General features: G+C 58.3%; 1 protein-coding gene and 1 non-coding gene across 2 annotated transcripts; both read left to right on the forward strand.

Annotated features, from left to right (window-relative positions):
• Positions 1-1,121: 1,121 nt before the first annotated feature.
• On the forward strand, positions 1,122-17,715 carry WNT10A (Wnt family member 10A). Its single transcript, XM_041473229.1, has 4 exons — positions 1,122-1,180; positions 3,927-4,189; positions 12,039-12,415; positions 17,248-17,715. The coding sequence occupies exons 1-4, from the start codon at positions 1,122-1,124 to the stop codon at positions 17,713-17,715; spliced, it is 1,167 nt and encodes a 388-aa protein (XP_041329163.1).
• Positions 14,679-14,751, forward strand: TRNAV-GAC. Its single transcript has one exon. It is a non-coding gene; the product is annotated as a tRNA-Val (tRNA).
• Positions 17,716-26,331: the final 8,616 nt, after the last annotated feature.

A 26,331-nucleotide genomic window follows, 5' to 3' on the forward strand; every position in this document is an offset into this window, starting at 1 on the left:
CCTTGTGCACACCACTTAACCCAATGCCCAGAGCACCTTTCCCATGTCCTGAGCACACTCCTCCCAGCAGCGTTCAGTCCCCCAAGTCCCCACGAATATGGTCCCACTCCATGCACGCTCACCTCCCACCCCACGCACAGTCCCCCACACCGTGCACACAAGCCCACGGGCCACGTACGCTCAGTTCTCCCCGCGCTCCAGATCCACTCCGCACACGCTCACCCCACGCCACGAACACTTACCCTGCACCCTCCGCACACTCCTCCGCGCTGAGCATTCCCACCACACACACTTCCCCGCGCTCTGCACGCTTACCTCACACACCGTGCCCACTCACCCACGCTGTGCCCACCCCACGCCGCTTTCCCCCCCAGCCCCGCGCCCACTCTCCTGCCGCCCGTGCCCGCTCGCCCCCCCGCCGCCCGCTCCCTCTCCGGTAGGCTGCGTGCGACACGCCGGCTCCCCGCCCCGCTGCCACCCTCTGCCCCGTCCTTCCCCCGCGGGCTCCTGTCTGGACGTGTCGGGACTCGGGCTCCGGGCGCTGAGTAATGCTCGGCGCAGCGCGATCCCAGGCAGAGCCGCTGCCGCCGCCGCTCCGCGCCCAGCGCTCCCGGGGCGCTCCGGCCGCGACCCTGCTCGCTCCGCCGGAGCATGTGCCTGCGGGCCCCGCGGGAGCCGCGGAGCCGCTCGCCCGGCGAGCCCTGCCCACGCCCGCCGCGGCCCCGGAGCCCCGGGGCGCCCTGGGGAGCGGCGGAGGAGCGCACCCCGCGGGCCGAGAGCCCCCCCGGCCCCCCGGCACGTCCCGCCATGGGGGGCTGAGCCGGGGGGCTGTGCGCGGCGGGGCGGCGGCGGGCAGGGCGGGGGGCGCGCAGCCCTCGCCGGGCTCGGAGGGCGCCGGGGCGGCGGGAGGCGGGGGGCGCATCCCGGGAGGATGGCAGAGCCGCCCCGGCGAGCCGAGCCCCGGCGCGCAGGGAGCCAGTGAGAGGGAGGAGAGGGGAAAACACAAACAAGCAAACAACCCACAACAAACAAAGCGGGCAGAGAGCAGCGCCGAGCCCCGCCGCCCCTGCCCCAAAGGCGCCCGCCCGCCCGCAGCCCGCACAGCCGCTGCCCCAGCGAAGATGCGCCCGGCCCTGGCCCACGGACTCTGCTCCCTGCTGCTCAGCCTCTGGGTACCCAGGTAGGAGCTGCACCCCTCCATCCCTAGCCCCGCCGCTGAGAGCCCCGGCCCCACGGGGAGGGCGCCGGGGAGCCGCCGCGCCCAGCCCCGCACCGGGGGCGGTCTGCCCAGGGGGCTCCTGGGGGGGTCCCGCCGCCCCAGCCCGGCCCCGCACGGTTGCGGGCCCCCGTTCAAGGGGCTGTCAGGGCTGCTGCGCCCCTCCGCCTTCCCTCGTCCCGACGGAACGCCGGTGGGATGCGCAGCTTCGCCCGCTCCAGGAGGTTGTCCCCCTTCCTCCCCGGCCAGAGACGCTCCAGAGCCCGCCCCGACTGCCTGAGTTTCCCCGCTCGCCCGCGGAGGACGGGGGAATGCCGGCTGGGATGTCACTGTCGTGGGGGTCGGTGCCTACTGGATCCCCCTGCGTCCTCCCCCTGGCTCCGCCTGTCCTAAATGCTAGAGGGGTAAGAGGGGGCCACCTGCTTTCCAGAAAGTGAACCCCCAAATTCACCGTCCTTGTCCGTCTTCGCCTTCCCTCTGCCCGCTCCCAAACTTGTGCGCTGCAGGCAGCTGGGGGTTAATCCTGGTGCTGGTACGAGTGGAGGGGGGGGGGGGGCCCCCCGGGGGGGGGGGGGGGGGGGGTCCCCCGCCCTTCCCCCTCCCTCCAGCCCCTTTAAATATAATTTGTTAACGTTGGGACTTGTATTAATTAAAGCAGCAGCCGCTGCAGCCTGTGACCTGGGGGCCTGTCACCGTGAAATCAAGTTTAAATCCAGATTTAAAGGGGGGAGAGAGCTGGGGGGAGCGCTGTATCCTCCTAAGAAGTGTGACAGTGACAGCTTCTTGCCAGTCCCTGGCCCTCCTGAGCCCTGGGTGGAGAGAGAGGCAGAAGGACCTTCCCTCTACTCTCCGGGGCCCCTTCCTCAGTTTCCCTGCAGTGCAATCGGGAGAAAGACCGTAGCATCGTCCCCATCCCGGGATGCCCTGGGAAAAGATGGCAGACGCTGTGTCAGGCTCAGGACACGAAGGGAACGAAGTCGTTGCGGTGTTTGGGGCAGGAGCTCCTGGGGCTGGAGGTGTGGTAGCTGTGTCCTGTGCTGCATCTTTTGTCAGCCAGGGTTTGCTTGACAGTGCAGGAAGCTGGGAAGTTTTCCCCTCCTGTGTAGGGGTTTTGGAGGGATTCACTCCCTTTGTCTCTCTTCTCCACTCCACCTCGACTCTCCCTATTGGAGTCACTGTGGATTTGTACTGGGGCATATTCATACACTACGCATGAAAGTGGTGGGATGGGTATAAACACCCTTGGGAAGCTGGAGAAAGCAGGAGCCTGATCCTGACAGTTCTCCCTCTGCCCTGAGCAAGCTGTAATTCAGCAGAGAAGCTGGGGCTGAACCCTCCCTCCAGAGCTGGGTGAGCGCTGAGCTGAGGAACTCATCCCCTGACTTCTGCTTCTGTCCTTGTACCTGCACCAGGCTTGCAGGGTTTGAGGGAAAGAGGGGGAGTAACTCTTCTCCCCAAGACCTGGCAGCTGCAGTCCTTCCTCCAGCATCCTCCTCCAAGCCTTGTTTCTGTAATCAAAGTTCAAAGGGCTTTGAGCTCCTTGCTTCTCCCAGGGACCCAGCTCTTGTCTGTCCCAGGGAACAGGGAGAGACTTTCCTGGGGAGAGCTCCCAGCAGGGACCAAGCTCTCCTGAACAAACAGTGGGGTGGTGCTGAGCTCCTAGTGGACCATGCTGTGAGATGCTGGATGCTGCTGGGCATCCCACTGTCTGCTGCTTGCTTTGTGGGTCTTCCACTTGGACACTGTTTATCCCAGAGTCCTTCAAGCCATTCCTTGGAGTTGGGCAAACACTTTCTACTGTCTCCTTCCCCAGATTTGTCTGTCATGTGTACCTCCGTATTAGCTCCAGGCATCTCCTTCTGGACATGCTTTGTCTCCCCACATCCCACATCCCACATCCCATCTCCACACACTCCACACTTCCCCATTTCCCCAGGTCACATCTCTGTGCAAGTACCTGTACCCCTGTCACGGATGATGTGCCTCTCCTTGCACCCATCCATGTGCTGCTCTCTGTGCTTCTGTGGCCACAGGTATCTGGTATTGCTGGGACTAGGATGTGACAGTGGACTTGGGATTGTTCCTGTGAGTTTGAGGATAGTTGGAACAGTGCTTGGCTCCATAGTTCACAGCTGAGCTGAAAAGAAAGGGCTGATCATTCCCTTTACCTCTCTTGTAAGGACCAGCAGTGTTGGGGGGATACAGGAGATGTAGGGAGGGGATCAGCCAGAAACACTGGCTGGAGTGGTCCTCCTGCTCCAGGGTCTCTCAATTCTCCAGGGGGAAGCCCATGCTTTCTGTGGAAGGCGAGTTGGGGCATTGTGTGCTGAGAGTCTGCAGTGCATGGCCAGTGTGGGAGATCCCTGGTGGAGCACACAGAGAGAGTGCAAGCCTGGGAGATGCTGGGCTCCAGGGGTAGGATGGCCAGATTTGACTGCTGCTGGGCAAAGGCTGCCAGGGTGTCTGTACTGTACTTACATTGTTGGAGGCGATTGCAGCCCGAGTGCTGCTGGTTTTCTCTGCCTGGATAAGATGCCATTGAGTACAGGGTTTTTCCAGCCTTCCCTATAGGCAATGGGCACCATGTGGATTGAGAAGCCTCTCCCTTCCTTGTGTGTGTCCCTCACAGACTTTTCCCCTTCCCCAAATGGAAAACCAAGTGGTTGACACATCGCTTGTTCTGAGCTCAAGGGTGTTCTTTCCCTCCCAGCTCCTGCTCCAATGAGATCCTGGGCCTGAAGCTGCCGTCAGAGCCAGTGCTGAATGCCAACACGGTGTGCCTGACCCTGCCGGGGCTGACGCGGCGGCAGCTGGAGGTGTGTGTGCGCCACCCTGACGTCACTGCCTCGGCCATCCAGGGTATCCAGATTGCCATCCATGAGTGCCAGCACCAGTTCCGGGACCAGCGCTGGAATTGCTCCAGCCTTGAGACCAAGAACAAGATTCCATATGAGAGCATCATCTTCAGCAGAGGTAAGGGTAGGACGGTTCCCTCCTATCCCACTATCCAGCACCTGCTCTCTGGAGCCCTCATGGGTTCCCCTGGGCCCCTGCACAGCTCTTCCCTGCCCAGGGGATGATGAGGTGAGCTCTTCAGCATCCCCGTGGATGAAGGCAGACAAATGTTATGGTCTGCCAGACAAAGGAGCACTGCACTATGGCAAAGCTGCTCCATGTACCTGTGTGCCTGCACTGGCCCTTGTCCTAAGCTGCTCCTCCCTGACCAAATCCAGCTGCTCCTAAGACTCTTTCCAGGCCCTCCTGCTTTCTGGCATCTTCTCCCTGTGTGGTGTAGGCTGGTGTTTGGAGCAGTGCCATGGGTGTGCAGCATAGTTGATGGGTCTGAAGGTGGATGCCGTGCTCTGGGGTTTGGTTTGGTGGATACAGTTGAACATCTTTGCTCAGTCTTGCTCTGGGGATGGTGTTTTAGTGTGTTGTGATGAGCTGAAATGCCCCTAACTAGTGGGATGTAGCTCTGTGAGCCTGTCACCCTGCTGCTTTGCCCTTGTGTTGGCTCTCCAGTGCAGAGGGCTAAGGCGTCTGTTTTGTGGGACCCTAAAGCATGATGGCAGAGGGAACAGGGATACAGGCTGTCCTGGGAGCTCACCTGCCCACAGAACCCCCAGCTGTGCTGCTGAGAGAACTGTCCTAGCTTTCCACGTTCTGCCAAGGATCCTGGTGCCAGGATCTCATCTCCCTCGCAGTCATGTCTGGCTCTGCCTGTATCAGAGCCTCCCTGGCTGATAAACTCTCCCTCAGGAGCAGACTCTGGGGGTGCAGAGGGGCTGGCCTGCATGGTGCAGATTAGGGTTGTGAGCTGATGGGATCTTCTAGAGGACTTGAATGTATCTTTTCACCCGAGTACCCTTTCTTGAAACCTGTGCCTCAGCATATTTCTAAGTGCCCATTGCCACGGGCCATGGTCAGGAAGGACAGTGTGGTGCCAGTGGCCAGCAGTCAGGGTGCTGAGGGCAGGCCAGCTGCCCAGCACACAGACCACTCCTCCAGCTCCCAGGAAAGGTGAAAACTACCTAAGAAACTGCTCACATACCCGCTTTGTGAGCCTCTCAGCCTGATGCTCAGCAGAGAGTTGCAACCATCCACTCTTCTTCAGACATCGTTCCACATCCTACATCTTCTTTCCCTGGGACTGTGAGGAGAGTCTCAGTGAGGAGAGGTTGGCAGCTTGAGGCTTACATGTCATTGAGGGGATGTGGTGGCAGGAGCCCACAGGCAGCTGCAGCAAGTGGGGAGAAAGCTGGAGAGAGGATCACAGAAGCGTTTTGGTGTCTGAAGATGTCCAGGGCAGCCTGGACAGCCTCACTGGGTGGAATGCTGCCTCGGAGCATGTGTGGCATCAGGGCTGTGGCCCTGCCATGGAGCAGCTCTGGTCCCTCTCAGGACCTTAGTGCCAGGAGAAGGGCAGTGTCTCTTCCCTCTGTGAGCAGTGCCCAGGTTAGGGCCTGGCAGGAAGGGTGGGGACTGTCAGCCCTGATAAGCATCGAGGTATTTCCAGGTCCTCTGAGGAATGTGGTTCACTTCTAGTCTCCTCAGGCGGCAGGAGACACTGACTTGCTGGCTCAAGTTGCTCACACACCCAGACAAGCTTCCTTGCTCTGGGTACCACCAGGCTGGAGAGAAGCACCAGCAGCAGAGAGCGTTGACCTGCACCCCTCCCTCAGCTCACCTTGTCTGCTGGTGGCCCCAGTGCCTGGCGCCTCACTTGTGTCCCAGATGCTCCTGCAGCCCTTCCTGCTGTCAGGGCTGAGACCGATGGATGTGGGGACTCCCACAGACCCTGGACTCCTGCCCCTGTCTCGAGCTGTTGGATATGGCTCAGCCCAGCCTCTCAGCATTGGTGGGATCTCGTTCTCTGGAATGGAGACACAACGTCCAGCAGCAGGGCAGGATGGAAGTAGGGCTGGAGCATCAGAGCAGGCAGGCATCTCATGGCACTCCTCTTTTGGCAGCAGAGGTTGCAGGATGAGCCCCAAGCACCCAAGCTATCTCGTGTAGTTGCTTGGAGCTATTCTGGCATGGAGCGAGCCTTGATACCAGAGCCCTGGCCCAGTTTGAACCCACTCATGTCCCTCAATAGCAGTGCTGGAGCTGTGAGCCTTGCCTTCCATCTGTTACAGGCACAGCCATCAGAGAGGGGATGCATCTCAGGAGCCCAGTGCTGGAGGAGAGGCGAGTGGTGGAAGTGAGGGGTGCAGGCTCCATGGCGCAGACTTTAATGCATCTGACCTCCAGGGAGCAGGTCTCTGCTCGGCGCCCTGCCCCATCCTTGCCGTGCCTGGGAACGCAACGTGCTTGTAGGATCATTGTTTGTAACCCGAAGTGACAGACCCCTTTAATCTTTCATTCCTTTTCCCACTTCTTCTGCCATCAGCTCAGCCGTGCGTGAATCTCACTTTAAATTATTTGTAGCTGGCTTCTCCCTCCCGCTCTCCCCGCTTGGCTTCGCTCCCCAACTCTGTCCTGTCCTCTCACATCTTCTCCAGTGTGGGCAGGATGCTACACTGTTCCAAACTGTCCCATGGTGCCCATCCCACACTGCCCGGTATCCAGGCACTCAGTGCTGCCAGGGACCTCATCCCCTGGGGACAGAGATGAGGACAATAGCAGATAAGTGCCCATCTCCTCATCCTGCTGAGCTGACCCCAGAAGTTTGAGTACAAGCTCTAGGGAGACATGAAGGAGAGGCTTCAAAGTGGACAGGGCTGGGAGTCTGGGGTGGCTTCAGAGCAGCACAGCTGGAGACAGGGATGCTGCCAGCATCCTGGGCAGAGCACAGACCTGGGAGATGCTGCCATCCCTGGGGCACGGGAAACAGTGGCTGTGAGACAGAGCAGCATGTTAGTGCAGGGCAAGGAGGGTGCCCAGGAGGTTACCATCCCTGCTCTTACAGAGAGACTGGGTTCTTTTGAGACACCGCCATGGTCTATGTGTTGTTCAGGTCTGGTCTTGTGATGCTGCATCCTTGGGTTATGAGATGTCCTTTGTAATCTCTGTTGAGTCTCCAGTGCCATCTGCATCCCCCATCCTCCTTGGCCCATGTCCCCTCCATGTTAACCCAGGCTCAACAGTGCTCTTGCAAATCCTCTGCCCGTCTTCCTGGCTCCCCAGCTGGCTGCCTGTGCTCACCACCTTCCTGCCCATTCTCTGGCACTGTCACTTCTGCCAGGATTCTCCAGTGCTGTCCCTGGTCCCATCTTTCTCTGCTGTACCTCCCTCTCCCTCCATGTGCTCGCCTGGCTGACAGAGACATTCTCTTCTGGCCTCAGGAGAGGTAGGGGGATGGAGCAGTGAGGTCGAGGCAGGTGGCTGCATTTATACCAGCAGTGGAAATAGGTCCTGTGCTCCAAGGGTGAGCAGCATGATTGTGCCCACCCCACTGCAGAGGATGGCCTGTTGTCCTGGTATATTGTCCCACCACAGCATCTGTGGGCTGCCAGGCACTGTGTGGCTTGGCTGGGCTGACCCATGCCTGGCTGCCTGACAAAAACCAAGCTGCAGATGGTGGTGGGTCACTGAGTCTTGCTCCTTGTCCAGTATGTGTGCACCCATGGGTGGGTACAATGCCATCAGGGCTGGGACTGTCTGGCTGCTGGGCAGGGGCTGTCTGAAGTGTGCTATGGGACTTACTATTCCCCTTTGCTCATCCCAACCCCAGCCCCGTCTACATGGAGCTCTGAAAAAATGAGGACCCCCCATGGAGGCGTGGGATGTCCTTGAAGGCCTTCAAAGGCTCACGGTGGAGGGGACATGACTCTGGAGTGCAGTAGGTCTTGGTTCCTGCAGCCTTTGGAGAGATGGGTGATGCTTCCATGCCCTGTGCCCACCTTAGAAGGGCTCACTGGTGACAAAGGGTCTGCATGGCCATGGCCAGATCTTGATTTCTTCCAGCAGGGAGTGGGGAACTCCCTGCAAAGATGGAAACACCAGGTGCTGGGGCCCAGCCAGCTGTGAAACGGAGCTTGGGGAAGCTTTGCTGCATGCTGAGGGAGGCAGGTGCTGTTTCAGCTATCCAGGGAGATGCTGCCAAGCTCAGGACCCCGGCACCCAGCTCTGCCGAGCCCCAGCCAAGCTCTGGTGCCCGCAGACCGCAGCGCCTGGCCTGGCGCACCTGCAGCTGGGCTGCTGGCAGGGTTTTGTGTACCCCCAGGCAAACCAAGGGCTTTGCCCACCTGGCCCTGGAGCACATGCGGGTATTGTGGACGCTTGGCTTCATCCCTGTGGGTTCCCCCATTCCCTGGACCTGCTCCCCACCGATGGTGCAAGTGGGACCCTGGGGCCAGGCAGGATTCCTGGCGATGTGGGGCCGAGCTTGGCTCCCTGCAGCCTGCACAGCAGCAAGGGCTGCTCTCTCAGAGCGCCGTGGGCGGACAGGAGCGAAGGCTGCGGGCTGTCCCTGGCACGCTCAAGAAGGTGCAGGGAGGCAAGTTGGGATCTGCAGGGAGGCATTTAGTGCCTGGTGCTGGGCCAGACCCTGGCAGGTTCACCTGCAGTTTAATTAGGGAGAGGGGAGGGGAGGGAGCAGGGCTGGGGGAGAGGCAGCATGTCGGGACTGGCCGTCTCAGCAGGCCTCGCAGGAGGTGGCAGGAGAAGTTCTCCTCTGCCTTATATCAGGGCTGGGGCAATGTGCCCACAGCTCCTGGCAGCTGCACCCCCTTCCTGGGGGGTGTTGCCATGCAGGGGGCAGCTGAGCATCCCTGGGGTACCCTAGGGTGGGCCTACGTGAGGCTGTCCTGGCTCCCTCAGTGCCACCCAGACATTGCAGTGAGGAGTGCTGGGAGAGAGTTGCTGCCTGGATGTGATGGTGAGCTGTGGGAGGAAGGCCATGCCTCCAGCTCTCCCTGGTCTAGAGACTGTAGAGCCTGGAGCTGTGCCTGAGCCAGCCCCCTAGCCTTCATGCACATCTGCTTGAGAGATGGAGGAACTGCAGCGTCCATGGCAGAGCCAGTGCTGCTGGGATTTAGGGTCTTGCTAAATGACCCCCCCTCTCTTAGACACAGCTTGACAGGGAAAACTTTCCCTCCTAAGAAAGCTGCTTTGGGATTTGACTTGGGGAAGAGATTTCAGACCCGTCCTCCTTGCCTAGTATGGTCTTTAAGTACACAGCAGGCTGGATGCCGGTGGTGGTGTCAGGACTGTGTCCTCCTTTCTCTCTTCCCTGCAGCGTGCAATACTTCTTGTACCTCCCACAGCTACACCTCTTCTGTGGTCTCTGGTGGGATATGGTGACTCAAAAATCACTGCTGAGGTCTTAGGTGGCTGGGGTAGCTGGAGAGCCTCCCTCCAAAGGGCTCAGGGCTGAGTCCACACACCACTCTCGGCTGTAGTTCCTGGAAGGTTCCACCCTTGCTGAGCCCACGAGGCAGGTGGTTGTTGCAGCCATGTTGCTCATTGCTTTGCTTCAATCCTCTGTCTCTGGTGTGGCTGGGATAGAGCAAGGAATGTAAACTGAACCTCCTAGCAAAACTGTACTGGCACGGCTGCTGTGATCCCAGTGCTGCCCTGACCCCTCCTCCCCTTTGCTCACAGCTGCCCATGAGAGCAGGTGAGGGAAGAACGGGAGAAGGCAGGCACGAATGGTAGGGCCATGCAGAGTGATACTGAGCAAGGAAAGGACCATGATGAGATGGGAACAAGACTTCCTGAATGCTGTGATGTCTTGGGGACCAGTCTGTCCCCTGCCCACAGCCTGGGGAAAGGCAGCTCCAGAGAAGAGGACCCATACATCATCCGTCAGCTCACATGTGCTTGGAGAGCACTAGAGGAAGAAGTCTTTAGCCCACGGGTTTCCCAGCCATGGAGGGTGCCCAATCAACCTGACCTCTTTACCTGTAAGGACACGGGCTTGCTAGACGGACTGGGTGGGGTAGAGCTTGTGTCTGGGCTCCAGAAGAGATTTTAAGGACATGCCACACCGGAAATTATTTTTTAGACTGGAAAAATGTGTGAGAAAGAGGCAGGGCTGAGAGGAGGGTGTTGTGCTGGGTAAAGGGTTTGCTACCCCTGTCCCCAGGCGCTGGCTGTGCGAGGAGCTGGGGGTGCCCAGTGGGGTGGCACTGACGAATTGGGCTGTGCCCAGGTTTGGCATATGAAGGGCTGAAGCTGGCCCAGATGGTGGGATCAGAGAACTGACACACAGAGGATTTGGGAATCCAGGAGACTTTTCTGTGCTGGTTCTCCATCCTCCATTGCTCACCTGGGGACTGAAGTTCCCCAGGTGTGGGCCTTCATGCTCCAGCAGCGCTGTGGGTGTGTTGCAGGCACTGCCTGCCAGCACTCTCCCTGGGGAGGCTGCACAGCACAGTGTACGCACCAGCGGCCCCATTACCTGCCCGCTGAAAAATGTTGTTCAACTTGTGCATGGAAAGAGGCAGGCTGAGAGCAAGCTTGTCCCACACCAAGGGGAAGCTGGGAGAGGCTCCTGCTGGCTTTTAAGCAGTGCCTCGTTAATTTTTTAAATGCACCAGTGTCAAATTAACACACAAAAGAGCAGCACGACTTTAAATGCAGGTTTCCGGGCTGCATTTCATTTTCCTTTAATAAGATCATAGCGTTTGCTCAGCGGGCGGCAGCGAACCGCGGAGGAGACGTGCGTGATGGGGAGCGCCGCCAAGGACGGGCGACAGCAGCGCTGGCACTCTCACTTCTCCTGACTCTGTGGCACAGGCAGGGAGCTGGCAGGGCTTTGGGGTGCTCACCCAAGACCCCTGTTTGATGGCATGGATTTGGTGAAGAAAACACCCCAAAACCTGTTTTCTGTTCAGCTGTGTCAAAGCCAAACTGCTCATGTCCAACAGAGGGAGAGAGGCTGGGAGCTCCAGCTATTTATTTATTCACATGTGACGCCACGGCACAAAATCTGGCACTCCCTCCATCCTTGCCTCATGCTGGGGCCAGTCACTGTGCACCAAAGCAAAGGGCACTGCAGGCTCCACGCCTGACCTGGAAACCACAAACAAAAATATTACTTTGCATTTCAAATAGAATAGAAACTCCCAGGGAGGAGAGGGTCCTCACCTGGCTTCAGCGAAGCCAAGAGATTCTCAGGTATCCCCTGCTCACAGCCACGTGGAGCCCCATGGAACCCCTTCTGTGAGACCTGTCCCTGTCCCCATCTGCCCTGTCCCCAACTAATGACACTTGTGAATGTCCTCACTCCCTACTGTTAATGACAACCAGCTGCCGGCTCTGGCAGTGCACGGTGTGGTCACGGCATGCTCTAACTGACTCGGGATGCTCATTTTTTTCCAGCCTGGTATCACATTTAGAGCTCCTTGTGGGACCTGGCAGGGTTCAAGGTGGGAAGGGATTTGGGCAGATGAATGGGGTTGGACAGGCAGTGCAGCCTGCTCTTTTTACTGCCTAATCTGCACCCTGTGAGTAAGCAGAAGTGGCCCATTCTTCAGCAGAAATATCTCTCGGCCAGTGTTATATTTAGTACAGTAGGAAACTCTGAGTGGAGAGGGAAGGAGGGATTGCCTTTCCCATCAGAGCCATGACGCTGATGCCTGAGCAGTGCTGTGGTGGCATCTCCTGGAGTGATGTGAGAGCAGGGTGGTGGTGGAAGCTGGGGTCCCAGCTAGGGCAGGGCTGGCCCTCAGGGTAGCAGTGTGTCCTGGGGGGGATGGGGCTGGAGAGCAGAGTGGCGATTCCCTCATGGCCTGTGTGTGAGCTGGTGCATCAGGAAAAAGCGAGACACAAGCGGAACCTCCAAATCCCTACATGCCAGTGTGATGATGAACTCATCCAGCCCCCCACGGGGGTCACGCCACCCAGCCTGAGCCCCGGTCTCTCCTCCTTGCAGGCTTTCGGGAGAGCGCCTTTGCCTACGCCATAGCGGCCGCCGGCGTGGTGCACGCCGTGTCCAACGCCTGTGCCCTCGGGAAGCTGCAGGCTTGCGGCTGCGACCAGAAGCGCCGTGGCGATGAGGAGGCGTTCCGGCGCAAGCTGCACCGTCTCCAGCTGGAAGCCATGAACCGCGGCAAGGGCATGGTGCACGGCGTGCACATGGAGCACATGCCGGCAGAGACCCCTGGCCTCCAGGACTCCTGGGAATGGGGAGGGTGCAGCCCTGATGTGGACTATGGAGAGAAGTTTTCCAAGGATTTCCTCGATTCCCGGGAAACCTACAGGGATATCCACTCCCGGATGCGGCTGCACAACAACCGCGTGGGCCGGCAGGTGAGCGGGGCGCTGGTGATGGTTGTGGGGAGGTGATGGTGGGAACAGGGTCCCCAGGACATGTGTGGGAAGGCTGTGAGGGGCTCGTGCTGGCTGCTGTGGGACCATTTGTGAGTCTGGGATCGCCCCCAAGGCACCCCCTCTCCCAGTCTTGCCCAGAACCAAGGCGGTGATGCCCTTAGCGGGACAGGGCTGCAAGGATATGCTGGCCCAACACCTGCTGGGAGCAAAACCTCTGAGCATTGCTGCTATGGCCTTGCCAAGGGACGCTGTCCCAGGCCACTGTCACCTGTCTGTGCTGCAGTGGTGCTGCTGGGGTGGCACAGCAATGACTCTGGCTCCTGCCTCTCAGGAACTGGGTGAACTGGTGTTGGGCAGCTGCAGTGGGGGAAAGCGAAAAACAGGGAGGAGAATGTCACTGGCATCATGGGGACACAGCACAGAGTCTGCAGCACCTAGACATGGGTCTGCCTCCAGAAAGGGAGCCAATGCCCTGAGGAGGCAGATGTGAATGAGATTGAGTTAGCCAGTGGGCTCCTATACCAGCTGGGAAACAGAGCATGCCCTTGGGAGCAGAGGTGACAGCCCACGGCCCTGTCCCCCATCTCGAGCAGTGTGCTGGAGCCTGTTCAGGCAAGCAGGACAGCCTCCCCTCCATTCTTATGATGTCAGGTCTCGTTAAAGGTACTAATTAGTAGCTCACTCTGTCTGGAAGCTGAGGTTTAAAAGCAGCCTGACATTGGAGACAAGAAGCATGCAGGCAGGAGGGGCTGGGAGGATGGCTACATTTCCCTGCCTCCTTTTGCTCAGCATCAGGTGAGAGATCACATCCATTGACTCCAACAGGACACATGTCCCCAAGACCCCAGCCACATGCTGCCAGAGCAGTGGCAAGGGATGTGTAGTGGCTGCAGGAATAAATAATTAAAGGTCAGAATTCCTCAAGGAATATTTCCTTGGGATGGCTCAGACATTTCGATGTGTCTCTTGCTTTGAGCATGTCTGAAGCTGGCTGTGAGGTGAGGATGCTGCAGAGCAGGACCTTAATGTGTGGCTTACCCTTATGCTGGCGCTGAGCTTTACCACCCTGGAGAAGCCACCCCAGTTAGGCCAAGCTGTAAATGCCTGGGGAATACCAAAGCTTTTGATTTGTTTGGCTTTGCTTGCTTGTGTGTGGTGAAAGCTCACTCAGTGTTAGGCAGCTGAATCCTCTGCAGACTGCTCTGGCCCAATCTGGGCATGACCCCCATTCCAGTTCTGACTGCAGGGCTCTTCCTGATTCCCCTACATCTCTCCATGCCCCAGATCTCTGGGACTCTTGGCAGTACTCAGAAACCTGTAGTCCGTGTTCCCTATTTCCCAAGGGAAACCTCACAGCCTGCAGAAGGAAGGGAAGGTGAGAGAGGAAGATTTGCTGTGGCAGGATGTCACGAAACATTTCCCATGGGATCCAGTAACAGCGAAAATGCCTGGGGTCTGCTTGTCCCTGAGGACAAACAGGCACGAGACTGGCAATGTCAGCTCTTGGTGGCTTCAGAGACAAGATCTGGACTGATGAAAGAAGAGTGGGAGCTAGAAGAAGAGGCAGAAGAAGACTAAAGGAATAAGGAGGGAACAGTACCTGTGCAGGTGGGGAAGCAATGCCTGGACAGGCTGCCCAGCTCAGGACCTTGTTGAGATGAAGGTGTGAGCCCATGTGTGGTGGCTGTGGGTGCAGGCATTGGAACAAGGAGGTGATGCTGTGCCTGCTCTGTGCCTGTTGGTGCCATGTTTATTGCCATGGCTGGTCCTGGGGATGGGTTCCCATTGGGGATGGGTTCTCCAACTCCCCACCTGCTCTTACAGCAATGCTGTGGGTCCCACACTCACCCAAGCCCCACTTACTGCTAGGAGCAATTTTCCTGCTGTAATAAGGAACAATCTCCTGGGGTTTCCCAGGAGAGGAATGGCTGTGCTGGTTGCAGCAGCCCTGTGGTCCTCCCCTCCAAGTCCTGAGGCTTGAACCTCTTTAGCAGAGCAGTGATGTGGATGTGCACGCCTCGTGCCATGCCCTGCCATGCACCATCCCTCTCCACACACCAGGTAGCTGCAGCACCCAGAGCTCTCCAGCACCTCACTGATTCTGAGCATCCTCTCTGTGGTTCCTGTGTATCCCGAGGGTGCTGTGTGCCTGTGGGTAAGCCTGTCTCCTGGCTCAGACCCTACAATGCTGGAGGGAGGTGACAATTGCATGAATGGTGGCACCCAGGTGCCATCAGATGTGGTTTCTGTAGTGTAGTGGTTATCACGTTCGCCTGACACGCGGAAGGTCCCTGGTTCGAAACCAGGCAGAAACACACTGAATTTTCCTTTTCACATCCAGCTGTGAAGCTGGGCAGGGGATTGCAGCTGCAAGGGATGCGCAGCATCCTCTGATGGTGGCAGTGGTGGCCTTGCTCCTGAGAAATAGGGAAGCCCTGGGATAATCGTTGCTTGGTCCAAGTCAAGACTGAGGTGGGTGTTCTGCATCCCTGGCAGGATCGTTGCTTGGTCCAAGTCAAGACTGAGGTGGGTGTTCTGCATCCCTCCCCAGCAAGCTCCCCAGCAAGGAGCAGCAGCAGTGTGAGACTCTGCAGGTCCTCCTAACTCACCAGATCAGAGAGCAAGAGAGGATGAAAGGAAGCCAGGAACTACCCATTACCCTCACAACAAAGACCTACGATAAAGTTCTTATGAGCGTGCCTGGGAGGAGCTGGGAATGTGTGAAAGAAAGCACCAGCGAGTCCGGGCATGTGTCGAACTTGGGTGTCTATGAGACAGGGAAAGGACAGGTAAGGGTGCATGGAGAAAATGCAATGACAAAAGCATGGGGCCGGGACTCAGATGGGCCCTTCTTGCATCTCCCAGCTCCGTCAGGGTCCTGTGCCCTCTGTGCTGCCTGTGCAGGAGGGACAGACCATCAGCCATCCATGGTCAGGGGTGGATGGGTGTTGTGGTGCTGGAGCTCGGGATGTTCAGCAGTGATGGCTTGGGTGATGGAGATGGCCACACTTGGCACCTTCTTCAGACCCTGCTGTGACCAGCTGTAGGCCCAAATGAACCCCTGTCCAGCTGTCACACCACTGTCCCCTCCATCCTAATGGCGAGCCTGCCAGCCACAGCCCTGAATGAAGATTTTTCCTGGTCCAGCCAAGCCAGCAGGGAGGGAATGTGGGAAAGTGTCCCAGTGCCAGTGTGTTCCCAAGGATAGTGACAAGAACAGTGGCGAGCAGCTGGTGTCACACCCAGGACATGGTGGAGAGGCCAGGTACCTCATTACCTGTGAGGTGGAGGCTCTTCCCAGCAGGAGCAGGACTCTCAGGAGCAGCAGGATGAAAGCCAAACTCCAGCCCAGCCCAGACCTCTCCGCCATGTGCCCCAAGCTCCAGGCGTGTTTCCCTGGCCTGCCTTCATTACCATAACTGCATAGCAACTTGGAGATTTACTCAAAAACAAGAAAACAAGGAATAAAAACTACCCACCCCTACCTAAACAAGGCACTCCTGTCACATGTGTCCCTCCCAGGGAGTGGGCAGGAACAGACAACATGTGACAGGCATGAAGCCAGGTAGATGGGCAGGACTGGCGTTGTAGGACAGCACCTTTCACAGGGACAGGTGTCCCCTGGAACTCCCCACAAGCCCTGGAGCAGGGCCCTGGGTATGGGGATCAGCCTGTGATAGTCTGCAAGCCCCATCTGAACTCCTGGTGAGGTTTGGGTGTCTGCATGGGAAGGGAACTCGGTGAAGCCTGTGTGAGCACATGGATATGGGGGCACACAACCTAGCAGGGAATCCTTGTTGGGACATAGCAGAGGACATTATAAAATGTTTATTTCCAGGCTGTGTGGGGATGTGTGGCCATGTTGAGCCCCTCAGGATTGATGGGCATGAGCTGGCTTGGCCACAGCAGTATCCCTTACAGGGATAGGGGATGTAGGGGATCCCAGCATGAAGCCTGGGGGCTCAGCAGCCTTGCCCAGGGAGTCCAAGGAGCCCCACACTGGCTTCTGTCCCCTGCATAAGCTGTGCTTTCAGGCTAGCCCAAACCACAGCCAGAGCCCAGCTGGTGCACCCTGGCCCTTTAAGGGGGTGGATGGATAGCACTGGCTGCACTGCAGCCTCTACAAACCATAAGTCAGGGATGTGATCCCTGCTTGGAATTCGGGTGGCAATGCCTCAGCACGCTGGCAATGCCTCAGCCCCCTGGCACTGTGGCCAGGTTGACTGAAGGAAAGCAGGCACGAGCTAAAAGCAGAACTGCTCCTAGGACTCCCAGAACCAGGGATTTATGGGATGAAGGCCTTGGGGAGGGGAAAGGAAGGGGAAGCATCCCTCCCACCTGCCCCACTTGCAGTGCTACTGCCTGGTGAGGTGCTGGGAGACCCTTGCATTGGGGAGGTCCCAGTATGGCTGCACAGATGCAGCCATGCTCCATGCTGGCTTTTACTGGGGTCCAGGATCAGGTTGATGCTGCTGGAGCCAAGCAGCAGTGGGAGGTGAGTTCCAGGATCCTTCTCCTCCCTGTGCTCAAAGAGCTCACCCTCTGCTTTAGGTGCCAATCCCTTGATGAAACATAAAAGCCAGTTGGTATTACCAGGATGGGAAGGGACAGGGTGTGGGACATGAGTTGCACTGGGTACAGCAACAGGGTGCAGCCTTGCTGGCTTTGCAGTTCCAGAGCTTTGATGGCTACTCATGCCAGCCCTTGATGTTCCCGTAGTGCCAACCCACACAGAGCTCCATTGTGGCTTCTCCAGTCCCCAAAATGCATCTCCTTCATGCTAACTGCTCTGTCCTTCCTTCCCCACCCAGGTGGTGATGGACAACATGAGGAGAAAGTGCAAATGCCACGGTACCTCAGGCAGCTGCCAGCTGAAGACATGCTGGCAGGTGACGCCTGAGTTTCGCCTGGTGGGGTCCCTGCTCAAGGACCGCTTCTACGGGGCCACCCTCATCCGGCCCCACAACCGGAACGCCGGGCAGCTGGAGCCGGGCCACGCTCGGCACCGCCGCCGGGCTGGCATCAGCGAGCTGGTTTACTTTGAGAAGTCACCCGACTTCTGCGAGCGAGAGCCGGCCCTGGACTCCTTGGGCACTCAAGGGCGCCTGTGCAACAAGACCAGCCCGGGCATGGACAACTGCGAGAGCCTGTGCTGCGGCCGCGGGCACAACATCCTGCGGCAGACGCGCAGCGAGCGCTGCAACTGCAAGTTCCACTGGTGCTGCTTCGTGGCCTGCGAGGAGTGTCGCATCACCGAGTGGGTCAGCGTCTGCAAGTAGCCAGGCAGGGACGGGTGCCCACCCCAGGGTGCCAGGGACAAGCACGCCTGCCTGCGGCAGGGGAGGGAGGCGGGGATTGGCGCCGGGGGAGGTGGAGCCGCGATACCCGCTTCCCTCCGCTCCGAGGGAGCGGGAGAGGACATGCTCAGCACCCTCCAAAATCAGCACTTTGTCGTCACCTGGGAAGGGCAGGGCTGCCCGCTGCCCCCCAACCCCACATGAGAGCACCGAGGCTCCCGGCCCCGGGGAGCCCACGGCCATGCTGTACAGACCGCCGGCACCAGCACCACTCGGGGGCACGGAGGGTGGGCGTGGGGGTGGGGGACTGCCCGCTGGCACCCAGCGGTATGGAGCAGGATGGGGTCGTGGACAGCAGGGCATGGGGAGCCCAGGGTGGGAGGGAAGTGGGGGGGACACACGCTAGCACTGTGCACAAGTTCCTCCAACCACATGCGAGGTTGTGCTCGGAGCAGGATGGGGTTGGAGCACTCCACGGGATGGAGAAGGGGCACAGCTCCCCGAGCTGGGGCTCACCTCTCACCTCTGGGCTGGCTTGGGCTTCGCGGCCGGAGGGGCGGGTGCCCGGGCTGTGCTGTGTGTGTCTGTGTTATTATATGGTAAGTTATTTTCTGATTGTGAATAAAAGTGGATTGGAGACAGCATAGGGTATTTCAGGATGCAGCACCCTGCTCTTGCTGCTGCCAAGGGCTCTCCATTCCTCTAGGGTGACAGAAGGATGGAGGGGAACCCTTGGTGCTGCTGACCTACTTGTGTGAGACTTTCTCTCAGGTGCTCTCCTGCCATCCCATAATGACTGTCCTGTGAGCTGTTTGCAGACTGGCAGGAGGTGGGTCCCATCACAGGCGTCCCAGACACTTGCAAGATGCCTGCTGGGAAGCTCCTGCCCAGTTGGATGCATGCTAGACCCCATCCATCCCATGGGAATCCTGCCTGTTGCCCCTATGTCTGTGACCATGGAGGGGCTGGGAGATGCCCCACTGTCTCCCACACTCCTGGGGAGGGATGGTGGGGCTGGAGAGTATGCAGAGGGGAAGGCAGCATGGGTGGGCCAGGCAATGGGGGTCCACAAATGGCAGCTTGCTGTGGTGGCGGGGAGGGCATCCATCTGGCTGCAGCAGCCTGCAGGGGCCAGGCAGTGAATCATGCTGCTGCTGTCTCCTGGCTGATAACTTCCCTGCTCCTCCCACGGCTGTGCACCCCTTGGGGCTACACAAAAAAAATAGAAGTGAATTAAAAAAAAAACTAAATCAAGGAGGAAAATACCAGGCTGGAAGGAAGCGAGCACCCCGGGTCCTGCAGGGAGTGGCCCGTGTCCTCATTTCATAACGCTCACGTGCGCAGCTGGAGCTGGATCGGCTGGGACAGATGCTCTGCCCTTCACCACCCCTGGACGGGAGGGCTGGCTTTTCCCCTCCAGGAGGGACCATGTGCATGGGGTCCTTGTTTCTGGAACCAGGTGAGGAGAGGAGGAGAATGCTGTAGGTGCTGGAAGGAAGGACAGGAGCTTCAGTGACCTTGCGGCACCTGCGTGGCTCTGTCTGCCAGCGCAGAAGGGACAGCAAGACACACGGTCTCCACAGTGGCTCCCAGGAGCAGAGACATTGGGCTGGTGTTCCTGCAGGGAACAGGATCTCAGCTTGGGCTTTGGGGCACCCAGGCTTGCCCTGTGAGGCATGAAAGCAATGTTGTTCCCGTGGGGCAAGTTTACTCTGACAGGGCATGCTCCAGCAGTTCTTTTCCCTCCTGAGATCCTCCTTTTCCATCTCCAATACCCATCTCCAGAATCAAGGCCCTTTTTCCAAATCCCCAAAACTTTTGCCTTTTGGCCATTACCCCAAGGACTAATTGGACCCCTTGAGGTTCCCCTCCCTCCCAGGCTGGCCAAAACCCTGTGTCCCTAAGGTTATGCTACGCAGGGCAGTGGAGCTCCGCACATCTATCATGCTCCAGCACTTGGTAGGTGACGTTGGCTTCCCACCTCCCAGGGGCTGCTTTGCAGATGCCTGTGATCTCAGGGCTGCCTGGGGTGATGGCTGACTCACCACGGAAGCTCTCACCACACTGCACTGGCCCTTTCACCCCCTGCTTGCTAATCCCAGACCACCTGCTCTGCAACAGCAGGATCCTAGGATATGACTCGCCCATAAGGGGACCAGAGTGGGGACAAGGTGTGTTTGATGATGCAGAGAAGCGATGCAGGGCAGGGCCATTCCCCCCAAGGACATATCACATCCCCCAGCGAGGCACCAGGCTCTGGGCATCCTGGATCTGCAAAGACTGCAGCTTGCTCTTGCCTTGCCAGCCAATTATAGGAATAGCATTGTGAAAGAGCATACCAGTAATGCCAGCACACCTTGGCTGAGACTCCCAGCACAGTGCCCAGTGCTCTTTGGTTCTGTAGAGACCCCGTGTGAGCTGGTGACCCTGGGACATTCAGAGGAAAACATAAGATCGCTTGATCTTTGTCAGTCTGCAGGTGGCATGGTTGGGGTGCAAGTGCTGTGCTGGAGGGGTGCTTTGGGCTGCAGGCAGCACGCTCTGGGTGCAGGCAGCTCCAGGGCACAGGCATCTTGCTTACAGAGTCTCATTTTCCTCTTGGGGCCAGCTGGCTCCCAGTGCAATACCAGTCTTCAATATCTGCTCTGTGGCTTCTCTGCTGAGTGTCTGGGAGCCACAGGCACGGTGCCAGTGTGCCTGTGGTTACAAAAAACAGTGTCCCCATGCTTCCCTAGCTAGGAACCAGCCACTGGGCAGCTGTCCTAACAACCACACTGCTGCACAGAGTGCGTGCAGGACACCTCCTTTCCCCAGCTGCCAGCGAGGGCTTGGCTCCCCGAGGTCTGGGCATTCCAAACTTCTCTTCCATGGACACCCTCCCTGATACACCAATGGGATATGTCCCAGTCCCACCAAAGGCCCATGTTTCCTCATACAGAGGGACTGTTTGACCTGCTGAGCTCCAGCCTTGCACATGCTGGTGCATGGCCCCCTGCTGTCCCATGAGGGACATCTCCACCCTGCAGAGCACTGCACACAGTTCTGGGCTGAAGTGGGAAGGTTCAGGGTGCTTCACCCAAGAGAGAACAGTGACCACCAGTGTAGAACAGCCCAGGCAGATGATGAAGGTGGTTTCCAGTAGAGGGGACCAAATTTCTCCAGTCATCCTCCTACAGAGTCAAATTACTTAAGGGAGTTCCAAAACTGGAAAAGGAAATGGCCATTCCTTTCACTTGCGTGTCATAAAAGGGTGCTGAAGGCTCTAAAGAAGACAACAAGTCCATGCTGACAAAACCAGGTATAACTTATTCCAGTTTCATTAAGTATTTTGGCCCAAGCTCTAGAAATTCCTTTGTCCTTGAGGGTCCCTGATGCCCAGGGAACCACCAGCCCAGTGGCTCTGCTAGGGCCGTGTGAAGTCCAGTGGTTTTCTCAAACTTTGAACTTCCTGGTCCCAGGGGCAGGAAAGCTTCTCAGATCCTTCTAGTAAACCGAAAATATGTCTCACTTCTTGCCCCTGTGGTTGTGGAGAGTGATGGGAAAACCTGACCTGAGTGTGACTGCTGAGAAGGCAATAGAGAGACCTGAGCTGCTCTGATTGGTTTGTACTTCTGCCTGGTCTGAAGCCAGATCTGTGGCTGTCCAGATGTGGATACCCCAGGCTGGTGCTCTCCCAGACCCTGACCTTGTACCCACCAACAGACGCCGTGTGGAAGAGCCAAAGGGACAGTGGATTCCCTCCAGCACAGCAGGTTGCTGGGCCCTTTCTCCTCTCACCCAAAGCCCCAGCTCGTCTCTTGCTTCTGGAAAGCTCCACCAAGGGTGGGGAAGGTCTCTGGGGGTGGCAGGGGAGTAGTGGGGGGGCTGGGACTTTCCCCAGGAGATCACAGGAGGAACTTTGGCTGGAGGGTGGGGGGAACCGATGAGGAGTTGCTACATCATGCCCCAATGAGCCATGAGTAACTCCTCTGGTATTTCTTCCCCTCACAGAACAGTCATCAGAGCCAGATCCTGCCTGGGGGAATCAGTGCACGGGAACGCCCAGCCCCATCCAAATTCCATTCCTGCTCCCATCAGAGCTCACAATATGAAGCACAGCTATGAGTGGACAGCTCTGTCCCAGTGGTACCCCCTGCCCCATGCCACCCACTGGGGTGGCACGAGCATGGACGTGGGCAGGGCTGGCAGTGCTGGCTGGCTGAGCCTGGTCAGCTGCTGACCCACAAAAGCAGCCAGATGCACCTGGGCTACTGGAAGTCATGAGAGAGCAAAGCCTCATTGTGCCTGCTTATCCAAGGGGAGCAGAGGGCAGCTCCTCTCCTGCTTTACTCTGGGCAACTGGCTTCCATGCTTCCTCTGCTTGAGAAGCAAGTAGCCATGGCTTGAGACCCATCCTGAGAGCCTGGCTGGCACTGTTCTGTGAGCTGACATGCAGAGAGGTGCTCCGAGCCTTTCCTGACGTTCAGCCCCAACATGTCATGCTTGGCACCAGCACCCGTGCAAGCCCCCGAAGAAGAAAAAAAAGTTTGGCCCTGACTGACCTGCTTGGCAAGGAGAGGTACCTACAGCGAGGCAGCACCTGGCTTGGGAGAGGAGCCCAGGAGTCCTGTGCTCCCCCCACCAGGCCCAGCTCCTGCCCACCACCCCCTGGCACAGCATGCCAATGGCATTGCCTTCCATCGTGAGGGGGGTCACCAATCTGGTGAGAAGGCTGTAGCCACCACTGCGTTGAGGTCATTGAGGTACCAGATATGCTGGCAGCAGCCAGACCCCAGGAGCTCAGCCACAGCTGCACCAGCCCTGGCCATGGGGCTGCCACATGCCTGCAGAAGGGCCAGCAGGGTTTGGACACAGGTGGGATGTGGAGATGGAGAGCAGAGGGAGGGTTTGGGCTTAAAGCTGTGATGGAGCCAAAGGCTGGGGTAGGATAACTTCTAGGGGGAGGCTGGGTAAGGGATGGGAAAGATAGGGGCTGAGAAGAGTTTGGGGTGCACTGAGCCCCTCAGAAAAGAGATCTGAGCAGAGGCAGTGGGAACACTGGAGTGAGAGTAGGTGGAGAGATGCATGAGAAAGATGCATATTGTTTGGGAAGGCGGTGATGTGGAGATCCTCCACAGCCCAGACCCCAGTGCCTGAGATCCTCACCAAGCAGATGGGCACCAGGTCTCTCTAGAAAGCCTCTGGGTAGAGGGAGAGCTCTAACCATTAGACCACTCAGCTCGTGTTGTGTCCCTGCTGTAATGGCTGCAGTTACGGTTGGACCCAAATGCTCTTTACTCTCTTGGTCCTAAATGTGGCCCTCTGGACAAGAAAACACCAGGGATACCCCAGGCCTCTTGGAGAGTGTGTGAGGATCACTGGCCCCTGGCACAAGCCTGTGGCATGCAAGAATAGGGTACCCAACACTTTTCCTTATCCCTTGATCTGTCACAGGGAGTGCCCAACCCTGGCCACTGTGAATAGGGCCCACCAGCACTCCCAGCTCATTGCTTCCATGAGGCTGACGGAAGAGGCAAGAGGATGCCTGGCTGTGACAGCACAGGACCTGCCAGGGAAGGCATATGAGTCTGGAAGTAGCCTGGTGGGGACACCAGGACAGGTGGGGAAAGGGGAAAAGCTTTTTGGGCACAGATGGAGAACACCTGGGGAAGATCTTGTGTAGTCCTCTCCTTCCCCAGTTGCAAAGGGAGGTTTTGGGCTCGGGAGGGAGATGATGGAGGGGCACATCTGGCACAGGGGCAGGACAGCAGTGCAGGGGGTGTGAGCAGGCAGCTGGGGGTCGGGGGATGAAAGCACAGGGTCCAGGAGGAGGGAGTGACAGGAGCAGTGTAGAGGCAGCCAGCACAGCCAGGTGCAGTGGGAAGGGCTGGGGGGAAGGCAGAGAAAAGAGGCCAAGTGCAAAGAGAGCAAAGGCAGCGGAGGAAAAGAGAGCGTGGCCAGAGAGGCAGAGATGAAAGGGGGAGTGAGGCAGGGGAGAGATGAAAGGGCCACGGCGCGGGTGCTCCTGCCTCCTCCCCAGGCTCCCGGGGCTCTGTAATCCCCGAGGAGCTGGCTCCTCTCATGTGGTGGCCCGCAGCTGTGTGCGGTCGGCTCAGCCCCACCGCTCCGCACTGGGACTTTCCAGGAGGGGGAGAAACCCAACACAAAACACATGACTTAAGCAGCGCCTGCCAGGCCCCTGCGCACGCGGGGTCCGGGGGCACCCTGCTACGCGGCACACCCCGAGATGCCACAACCCAGCGGGGCCAGGGCCACATGGCAGATGTGGTCCCCTCTGCTCCGGGGAAAGGTGGCCCAGGGCAGGGCGAAAGCGGTACGAACCTGGCTGGTCAAGGGGCAAAGCCATGAGGTGCAGGCAAGAGCTTGCTTGAGCCGGGGAGAGCACAGCTCAAACAGAACCTGCATCAGCATGGGGTGGCCTCTTAGGGACCCCTCTGAGGTCACAAAGGTAGGGGGTGAAGGGGCCATATGGGCTTGGTCCTTCTCTCTGGATTTCTCTGTTAAGTGCCATACTGCCTGCTGGGCTTGGCTCTGGGTACCAGGGATGCAGCAGGGTTTGGCATATGGAGCTGGAACTCATCCTGGTGGGTCACTGGGTCATTTGTTTGACTGCTCCAAGGCAAACTGAAAACTCAGGCCGCTGCAGATACTGAAGCAGCACTTTCAAGGCACTTGTTACCTAGGATATCTCTGTTCTCTATGACCAGCTCAGCCCATTACAGGGGGGTTCTTTCCCATAGCAGATGACTTTGCTGCTTGGAAGTCTCCTGTTCACCACTGCTGAATGCAAGGATGCTGGGCTCAGTAGGGATGCAGGCTCTCTTCTCATCTTTGGGGAGGTGGGGCAGCAGACTTGGTGCCCATGGAGGGTGTCTCATGTCTCCCTTCCTCCTTGTCTCAGTTTTGCCCACCCCCACCTTCTCTCCTGTGCCTACAGGAACCTGGTGAGCTCAGCGAGAAATCACTCTGACAGCTTGGGCAGCGCCAGAAGCTTCCTTTGCCTTCTTGTCTCGGGGATTTTCCTCTCCCCATCTTCAGTTTCAAGATTAAAGAGGCAGCTTGGCCAGTGAGCTCCTCTGAGCCCCTAGTGAGTGTCACTCTGTAGGACCTTCCTGTTCCAAAGGCTCTCTGTTGTCAGCTCCACAGGTATTGCCTCTCTGGGAAGATCCAATCTAACTCCATTTTTTTTTGGCTACATCTGGAAGCATCCTGACTTCCTCTGGACTACCCCATCCACACTCAGCAAGGGGACCCTCCATGGGACAGGGAGGTCCCAGCCTTGATACATTGTCCCTGCCCATGCCACATCTGACTCCTGCTCTGCGCCAGCCGGGGAGGGTCACACCACCCCAGCCACATGCACAGGAAAGAAGGGGCACAGCTATCCCAGAGTGCTCCCCACAACTGCACAGCAGACCTGGAATTGCTCCTGGGACCACATCTCCTTGCTGGCTGGGAGTGGTGACTCCACGGCTGCAGTGGGGTCTCTCTTCAGGAACCAGGCTGAAGAGGAGAAGGGTGCTGCGGTGCAGAGGAGCCCAGCACATTTGGGGAGCAGGAGGTGGCTGTCCGCAGGTCCCGATCCCTGCAGGTACGAGCCAGCCCTCCCCAGAGGAATGCTCTAGCACGGCCGCAGCTGCAGGCAGGGGAGGCGTTTGCCAGGCGCCGTGGCACGAAGGCATGATAGGGCACGCTCCGCAGGACCGTGAATACCTGTCCCAGACACTTAGAGGCACACAAGGCGTGCACGGGTGGCGCAGGAGCTCACCCCTTGTCAAGCCTGGGCGGTGGTGCCTCACCGGGAGAGGAGGCTCTTTCCAGTTCGCCCTCCCACTCCCGCTGGTGAACGGCAAGCTCCTTCTCGGCAGCAGCCCGCTTCCCCATCACACTCTGCACGTAGCGCACGGGTCCTGCGGAGGGAAGCAGGGAGGAAGAATGCCCTTTTCTCCCTGGCACAGGGGTTGCAAGAGGCGTGGAGTGGGCTGGGTGGTCTTACTGAGTCCCTCCAGCCTTAGCATCGCTGTTTGAATTAATTGCCAAGGGAGTCGCTGAGCGAGGATCAGAAATGAGGAGATGTGCAACATAGCGAAAGAATAAAGACAAGCACAAGTAGTGGTGCCTGGTGACTTGCTGTCATTTGCTGCTTGCATAGGCATGGACTGCATGCCTGTCACATGCACGGGGATACATCCATGTGAGCCTCACCGTACTGCTCACTCACAGCTGCTCCTCTGCTGCTGCAGGATCCCATTGCTTGGCACAGGCTGCACCCCTCTGCCACAGCACTGACCACACTCCCTGCACCAGACCAGGAGCACGCGTCATCCCAAGAGGTCCCCAGATTCTGTGTTTAATTGTGCTCTCGGCCCAAGTACTGATGCACATGTCCCTGGAGACATCCTGAAGGGCTGGCTCCAAGTAAAGAATGAGGAAAAAGCTGATGCCAAAATCTCCAGCTGTTTGCAACAGCTGCCTAAAAATAAGGATGTACCACACCATGACATTGCCAGTGCAAGTCCTCTGCTGTGAGCAGCTGGGGTAAATACCTGTCAGAGGAAGGGGCTTTTGCTGTGCAAAGCTGGGCTGGTGTTGATAGCT

This window comes from Pyrgilauda ruficollis, unplaced genomic scaffold, assembly GCF_017590135.1.
Source record: "Pyrgilauda ruficollis isolate IOZ18807 unplaced genomic scaffold, ASM1759013v1 scaffold3, whole genome shotgun sequence".
NCBI lineage: Eukaryota > Metazoa > Chordata > Aves > Passeriformes > Passeridae > Pyrgilauda > Pyrgilauda ruficollis.

What these genes read in the sequence shown, in the direction of transcription:
- WNT10A (XM_041473229.1), top strand. Translation starts at nt 1,122, where the DNA reads ATGCGCCCGGCCCTGGCCCACGGACTCTGCTCCCTGCTGCTCAGCCTC. An exon ending in CTCAGCCTCTGGGTACCCAG is followed by an intron (nt 1,181 to 3,926) that starts GTAGGAGCTGCA and finishes TTTCCCTCCCAG; the next exon opens with CTCCTGCTCCAATGAGATCC. An exon ending in GAGCATCATCTTCAGCAGAG is followed by an intron (nt 4,190 to 12,038) that starts GTAAGGGTAGGA and finishes TCCTCCTTGCAG; the next exon opens with GCTTTCGGGAGAGCGCCTTT.